General features: G+C 37.5%; 1 protein-coding gene across 1 annotated transcript; it reads left to right on the top strand.

Annotated features, from left to right (window-relative positions):
* The first annotated feature begins 3,057 nt into the window (after nucleotides 1-3,057).
* Nucleotides 3,058-8,211, top strand: LOC124158161 (peroxidase-like). The gene is made up of 5 exons (XM_046533345.1): nucleotides 3,058-3,175; nucleotides 4,676-4,873; nucleotides 5,791-5,932; nucleotides 7,093-7,249; nucleotides 8,023-8,211. Exons 1-5 carry the CDS (start codon nucleotides 3,058-3,060, stop codon nucleotides 8,209-8,211), a joined length of 804 nt encoding a protein of 267 aa, XP_046389301.1.
* Nucleotides 8,212-8,482: the final 271 nt, after the last annotated feature.

Raw genomic sequence — 8,482 nt, forward strand, 5'->3', positions numbered from 1 at the left:
AAGTTAATTTTTTCTTGATTTTGTAGTTTCTGTGTTCCAATGTGGAACACTGACCGATGCTCAAAATAGATGTATTGTACTTCAAAATTTTGCGCAGTGTCTTTAAATGCCTCCAAATGTAAATCACAGTCATTTTTCGTAAAAAAACACACACCTATGAAGGTGCTTGGAGTGTATTTAATATAAGGAAGTTTAGTAGTCAATTGGACCATAGAAGGTGCAATGTAATATTATCTGACTTTCTCCATTCGGAAGCTGGCAAGAATGTCCAATTGTGCTGCGACCCGAAAGGCAGGATGCTTGCAGAGGAATTATTGCCGGATAATTGCCAACCAATACCAATTTCTGAGACAGATAACTTCTTCTCGACCTTCGGGCAGACCTGTCTGAACTATCAGAGGCGTAAAACCGCTCCTGTTTGCCTTAAAAGTGGAGTAGCCAGTCAGCAAGTGAGTATGCCTCTTCGAATACTATTATTTTATGAAACTCATGGGTACTCACTAATCAATCTCTCTAAATGACTCCCAAACGTAAAAAAATACTCACTCATTAATAAATAAAAGGATGCTTAATTATGAAGGAAGAAATAATGTGATGAGAAATTTTACGCATGGAACACATTTATTTATATTATTTTATAGGTATTTATATCTCATTTTTAAGAAATAAGTTCATTTTTCATTTTGTATCGTCACACTTCATTCGTTTGACATAATGTAAGATTTCTTTTTACGCGTTCAAATATAATAGTCTAATTCCATTTCCAATTCACTCCTGAAGATACTCAAATTCGAATTATTAGGGGAATAAAACCTTCCCAAAATCAACGATCCAAAATAATGTCATTACGTGGTATAAAATTAATTCGAATTGATTAAAAAAATTAGACGTCAATTGCTATTTGATTACATGATATGTACACATTTTACTTGGGACAATACAACTCATGCTAGCTCTGCCATTTGTAAATGAAAACAAATTAACTACAATGACATAATGTTAAGACTGGCTACGTTAATAAGTGACAGTCTTAAAATATTTACACCCCAGGTCATGCCCATTAAACTAATACCTCAACGGGACGAATATGCATAAGATGAGTGAAAACCGGGCAAAATTATCAATACTTGTTACATTGTTACTTTTTCGGCGTTTATTTGGAACTAAAATACCCAGTAACGTTTTTGTTTACCAGATGCAAGAGCCCCTTAGAATCTGGGTGATGGTCCAGGAAGAAAGTATTGTAATTCTAAGTAAAATATATTAAACCTATCGAGTGATATCGTTTAAATTCATATAAATTTCAATAGGAAAAAAGTTAATCTGGAATGGGATTGAGACAATGAGGTTTTGGATATTCGGAGAACTTCGTAGATCACTGTGTTATTTAGGTTCTGTAAGTCTTTAAAAATAATTTAAATGAATTAGCACCTATCCTGAAAATGTGAAATTAACTAGCCTGAGGCTAAGTCTGAGAGATCTCTACCTTCAGTTATCCAAACTAACCTTCGAGTTGAATCAAAAAATTAATTAATTTTTTTAATATCTTACCTTAGTAGATGCCTTGTGTTCCACATTTTATTAATTGGAAAAAGCCATGTGTATTAATATACCGGAAGTGTACGTGCATAGAGCAGAGGCTCGGAGAGCCGAAGGTCGGTGGTTATACTCCCAGTCCAACCTAATGTTTCCCCTGGACTTTCATGTGATTCAGTGCTGTTGTCGGGAAAAAAATTTAGGCGGTACTCACTAAAATTTGACAGCACCTGAACATGTATTATACATCCGGGCGCGATTGAAATGTATAAATCCTACTCCCAGGATCAAAACTAGGGGAGGGAAGCCATGGTCGTTCAAGTATTAACATTTTTCAACGGAAAAGGTGAATTAAACCAACATTTTTAGAAAATTATAACTGTGCTTGATTTATAAAATTGTTTGCTAGAAAAAAAATTAGTTATATGCCTTATTCTAATATCATTTTTCATGGGTTAAAAGAAAATTTGTAGAAAACTTTCGTTTCAATCCAGTTCTTTTTTCCGTTACAGACTTCGATTCTATTTTTGCTTCTAGGGGGCAGCTGCCCCCTCCTGCCCCCCCCCCCTGAGTACGACCATGCTCCTACTCTTATATTAGTTCCAAGTTGTGCCCCGAGATAACTCTGGACAATCATTTCCGATTTTTCTTTCTGAAATCTATTGGAAAATTTACAGTAGGGCTATTTATTACAGATTTAAAATGGTAGTTTAACGGTACGCTTATAACGAGTTTGGATATTAGGGGGTACGCCGTACCGGCCCAACTACAGAACAGATGTGATTAGTACATTACCGCCCATAAAACTATCAGCTTGCGACTGTGAAATATTTATTCTATGGTCTTCTTGAGTAATGCAGTGAAATAATTCAATAATACATCAACTTTTTTCTTCAAAATGATTCGTATTCAAAATGACTCGTAGCCTCATTGCTACGCTGAGTGGTAACGAGGTCAGAATCTAGTGTAGTTCAACTTATACGACTTGACCGTGATACAAAGGATGAATATTCAGGGAAAGCATATTATTGGATGAAAGAAAGTTAAAATAATCTATACAACACAATATCCGGCCTACTTTTATGATATTTGCCTCTAATTTAAAGGCATTAAGCAAACATATTGAATTTCCTTTTAGCAACCGTCTCTTTCCGTCAGTGGCCACATTTCGATCGGTTTTAAAAAACAACTAATAATTGGATTTACTTAATGCGAGCTTCAACAATATTTGCGACAATTCGACTACAAAATAGAGTGCGGACTTTTTTCAACTTCCTCGTATGATCAGAATGGTAGGATGTAGCCATATGGCTACGGTGGGTGGAAATAGGTTAAGTCTAAGGGTGAGAATAAATGTTTCAGGATGGTCGAACAAAAAAACTATTCTTTCTGAATTTATTTTACCTTTTCTGTTTCGATGATGAGCAGATAAACCTGAGACCGTCGTACTTGGATCTCTCCGTCGTCTACGGCTCCAGTGAAAACGAGAACAAGAAACTGAGGGCTTTTGAGAAGGGCCATATGAAGACGAGGTTGGTTCCATCTGGTGGGAGGAGAAGGCAGTCATTCTTGCCAACAGTGGAGAACGCAGAGGAGGTTTGCGGAGCAAGCAACGAAAACTCCTACTGCTACCTATCAGGTGATGTGAAAGAATGCTATTACACACTTATAAACATTTGAAAACACTCTTCTTTGAATGGATAACGAAAATTACGTGATGTCGTTACATGCTAATGAATGGGTAGAATTTTGAACATCTTATCTAATTAACAATTTCACTCTAGACATTAAGGGTCCCGGATACCTCGACCGATTTCGAAACTTGTGTCCTTCCTCCCTTCACTGAAAAAGTCGGCCTGACGGTTGGCGAGCCTACCCTCCGACCTATCTGGCATGGGTGGCCCTACCAGGAATAATTGCAAATTAATCTCGCCAGCGCAGCTCCAGGGGTCATAGGAACGCTCTTGCCTTTCCACCACGACAAGGTTACTCATGTTATTCCATTTTTTTACATCTTTAAGACCGGTGCCCAAATAAAAGAGAGAGATGGGAGAGATGAGAAGTCACATGAAAACCTTAACAAGAAGACGAATAATCTTAGAGGCCACGTCTTGAGACACGATGGCTTGATGAAGACAAGCGGAAGGCAAGAACGGAAAGGGAAAACCTCGAACAAAATGCATGGAACATGTATAGAAGGGTGTGAGAGAGAAGAAATACGTAGGTGTGAAAAGATTAGTTGATAGAAGAACTGATTGTGAGTGGAGAGCTGCGTCAAACCAATCTTAGGATTGTTGACCAGTGATGTGTGGCTTGCCATAATGAACTACTATGGACTAATCGGTACAAATTCTTATTAATATTCATTTGATGGCTCAATAACGCGGTCAATGAGTAACTCAGCTCGTAAAATCATTTATCATGGTGCTAACATCCTATAGATATGGTGAACATTTCAATGAGCAATAATTTATGCATGCCGACTTCATTCGCACCAATAAGTTTGAAACATGACATCATGTCGAAATTTTGTTGACTTATTCTTTCAACGCTTTAAAATCAAAATAGTAAAAACATTGGATTGCTGAACGAAGTTGAAAAAATAATTTAACGCTGAAATCAATCGGAATATAATGAATGTTATTGCATTGATTGACCGGAATGTAATCTTAAGGCAGGTTCACAATGATAATAAGGCCAATCAACCCGGCCTGTTCCCCAACCTAAATTAAACTTCATCTTTACATTCAGAATAGGGCATCTTCCATTCCGTTCTATCCATAAATCCCTCTTCCTCCTACTCACCTCTTGCCCCAAGCGTGGATTTCAGCATTGGTACCATCCCTGCCCAATACTCGTTGCAAACAGACCCTCAGTCTCCTACTTACATTCACAAGAATTTTCCCCTTCTACTCCACTACCGAGAACTTCCTCTTGCATTGATTTATTGATTTAAATGCAAATACTACCTAACAAAAATAGTGGAATTTTATGGGAAGAATTCGTTCCTCAGTGAACTCTACTTCGACGGAGTCAGAGTGAAAACAGTGAAATGATTTCATGGGCAAAGTCGCTTACCATGAGTTACATTTACTAATTACTTTACACCTAACATTCATCTTGTCTTCTCTTTATAAAGCCAATCCAAAGGTGAACCAGATAATTAGCTTGGCTGCCTTACAAACGCTGTTTGTTCGCCTGCATAACGGAATAGCCGACAAACTTTCCAGCATAAACTCCAAATGGTCTGATGACGAACTGTATCACGAAGCAAGGAAAATCACTATAGCCGTCTACCACCATTTCACCTACAACGAGGCTTTGCCTTCGCTACTCGGTGAGTACATATCTCCGATCTTTGAAATTTTCCACTAAATTAAATATCTAAATACAATTTAGAATAGCTTTTTAAATGTTTATAAACAATAAAATATGTATAAATCACGAGATTATTCGTAAGAATACTGCCTGCATACACAGAGGAAGTCATTAAATAATCAAAATCCCCGTGCGAATAAAACATAACCTATGTTAAATACACGGTTTATTTCAAACCTGCCGCGTGAACGGCAGTGAGGTTCACATTAATTACTATGAAAAACATTTTTCCTGAACCGGGAATCAAACCACGGACCTTTCCTTGTTTCTCATGCGAATAAATGCGATTTTCACCGCTGTTCACAGGTCAAGCTTGATTTAAACACCGCATTACCGCCCGATTAAACCGCCCACGGAGTTTCTCATGGAATGGTTCAAATTTCAGTTGTGGCTGCTTGGAAGGCCAAAGTCGCGAGAAAGAAAGAACGGGATAGCGTTGTGTTCTGTACAGTGTCATAAAAAGCCAAAGGTCAATGGCTGGATTCCCAGATCAGGGCAATTATTCCCCATGGAAATTCATCCAAGCTCAAAAGATTTTGCGTAACTGGCCAAAGCTTACGTCTATTACCATTTGTAACGTTTGAATTTTTCATGATAGATTTCTGGAATAAAATGTGGCTATTAAATTATGTGACTGAATAATATTGTCAGTAAAACAAAAATATTCATATTGGGGAGTTTTAAGAGTTCCATTTCATGTCCGGGGTAGTAATTAGATAATCTCAAAAATTCTCTGCCACCGGATAATACTTTTCTAAGACCTCTATTCTCGCTGAAAATATTTTCTAATTTCGTGAGAGGAGTGAGAATACCATAATTGCCCGTTAAAACTATTTCAACACACATCAAATATATTTTATATTGTTCTCTCATTAGGAAATAAAATCATGGATAGACTTGGATTGAGCTTCAAAAATATGAGTCATGCCTACGATGAAGACGTATCAGCGGAGGCTCTGAGTGAGTTCGCAGCAGTCATATCGCCTGTCATCTCCTCTCTACTCCCCAGTAAGATAAGGTGAGTTTATGCCCTCACCAATATGCAGGCAGAGGAATTAAATAAGTGAATCTCTAGAAATACACGTACGAAATAATCCCCTCTTGAAAAGAGTGTCAGAAATTTTGTAGCGTTAATCCCAATTTTGTACAGCAATTTGAACGGCAAGCAAATGCCCGCAGTTTGGTTTAAGGTTCAAGTTATTTCTAATTAGATAACCAATGAGCGAGCGCTTAGGAATAATCGGAATGATGGGATTTTGAATACGGTTTAAGCCCCCAGTTAATCGCACACGGACTAAACTCAATCTTGCCGCGCACGTGGGGCGACATGCTTGACCTGGATCTGTGAACTCAAAAGCAACTGTTTTTACCGGAATATTACACCAATATGAATCGTATGGAACCGAAAGATGAAAAGAAAACTCCAACAAATATGATCCGAAAAATCCTCTATAGGCCAGATACTATGTCTTCCAAAAGAACAAATATATATCAACAAAATACACCGTTAGCCGCCTCGATATGCAGGCAGCGGGAGTCGTGAGGGCACCAGCCGTAAACAATTGCGAGAATACCACGCACATTTAGGAGAGCAGAGAGGAGAGATTTGACAGCCGGAAATGAACCTAGCATTTATTGAAATCCCTCCTTTTCTGTTAGGAAATACGTTCTTCAACACCTGTACGTTCGGCAAAATATCTCTGTTCTATTACCTTGCCTGTAGGACCTCGATATTTTGTGCAATTTTATGATGCTAATAAAATATTCTATTTCTTAAATTAACTATTAATTACCAGTTAATTCCCTAAGTCAACTGACCATGGCTCATAGCTTCCGAGTTTATCTCGCTTACCAATAGAATACTCTTAGGTAAAAACACTTAAACTCGAAAAACCGTGTAGGGCTGTGTGTTCGCCCGAAGCAAATTTTGGCGAATCGCGCCGCTTCCTACTGTAATGTACAAAATTGACAAATTTAAATTTTTGCAATATACACCATACTATCGCCGTGCATTTGAGATGTGGGCAGTTGATGTACTTGATGATGAATGATGTACTTTCCATCACTCTTGCTTTTGAGGTCCTTCCAGCAACATATGCTACAAATATTTTTTCCACGATTAACTGTATCCATGAATAAAATCGGCTTATCAAATAACAAATAACTTTTCAACACTAGACTCCAGAACGAGGGTCGCTTCAATCAGGCAGAGTTGGAATTATTGGATGGTAAGAACCACAACTCCGTCCTGGAGGAACAGAGCACCTTGGAGTCAGCGTTGAGAGGACTCACGGGACAGCCATCGCAGTCCTTTGATCGCCACTTCGCCAAAGAGGTATGAAGTACACTGTGGAATCAAATGCATAGGCATTACCAACACCTAGAGGATATGTGACAATAAAAGCTATAAGTGAATCCAAATAATCCATTAAAATCACTCAGCGTTGATAAAATGCTTCCTAAGAGCTAAACGGTTGAATCTCGCAGAATTCTCTACACGGCTCTCTCGTTGATTTTTCCGATTAACTAAAAGCAAAAATATAGAGCACACTCGTAAAATTGTCCCATGCGAAAACTTAGGCAAACTAGTAATATAATACCATTGAATAATAAAATACAATTGAATGTAGTGATCAACCCATATTTTCCAATAATATGATTAAAATACCAAAAATAAATTTATGCTGGGCAGCTTTATATCTAAACTGATTTTAAACATTTATTACCTGATAGCCTATTTATTCTCTGGATATCCAATGCTACTGCAATGTGCTAGCTATTTTCACATGTAGAAGGGGGTTAGAAAAGGTTGTTGTTTTGGAGAATATACCGCAAATTGAGTGGATACATCTACCTGACGTTAATTTCGGATAATAAAAGACTTATCCCTATATGATACCCCAGCATAAAAAATCACAAATCAATCTCTACTCATGTTTTAACCTCGTATACACATTTCTCAAAGAATGATGCTTGGTTCTTTTACTAATGGCATGATATGGAATACAAAACTTTTGCATTAAGAATGCAATGAGAAAAAATACCTTTAAAATTCGCAACTCCCTTCTCTTTTTGACACATATTTTCAACTTTTGCGATTTATTTCAGTTGATCGAGCGAGAAATTATACTCGACTCCATGATGAAAACGGGAATGGACCAGATAGCCGTAGATATTCAGGTGGGTCGAGATTTGGGGATAAGCTCATATAACGATGCACGAGAGTACTGCGGAATGGACAGAGCAGTTTACTTCCAAGGATTCGATGATGTAATGAGTGATCAGGTAAGACCTTAACTTCACTCTATTCTGTACTTTCATTCGAATTATGAAGTAACTCTATGCTGAATGAGAGCATACAAAATTTATGAATCAAATAGTTATGGAGCTATCATTTTGACAAAAATGATTCACGATCACACGCCAAAATTTTTAGTTCGAAAAAATGTATAGGCTTCGTAAAAATAATCACACATTCACGTCATTTTAGCACCAAAAAAATGAAATATACATTCGCTCATTGATAATATTATCCAATCAATATCCATCCCACGTTTGCAGCGAATTT

This window comes from Ischnura elegans, chromosome 4 (assembly GCF_921293095.1).
Source record: "Ischnura elegans chromosome 4, ioIscEleg1.1, whole genome shotgun sequence".
Classification (NCBI taxonomy): Eukaryota; Metazoa; Arthropoda; class Insecta; order Odonata; family Coenagrionidae; genus Ischnura; species Ischnura elegans.

Bases quoted from the DNA above. Each gene is read 5' to 3' on its own strand.
- LOC124158161 (XM_046533345.1), top strand. From the start codon at position 3,058: ATGAAGACGAGGTTGGTTCCATCTGGTGGGAGGAGAAGGCAGTCATTC. The intron at 3,176-4,675 runs GTGATGTGAAAG...CTCTTTATAAAG, and splicing joins CTCCTACTGCTACCTATCAG to CCAATCCAAAGGTGAACCAG. The intron at 4,874-5,790 runs GTGAGTACATAT...TTCTCTCATTAG, and splicing joins GGCTTTGCCTTCGCTACTCG to GAAATAAAATCATGGATAGA.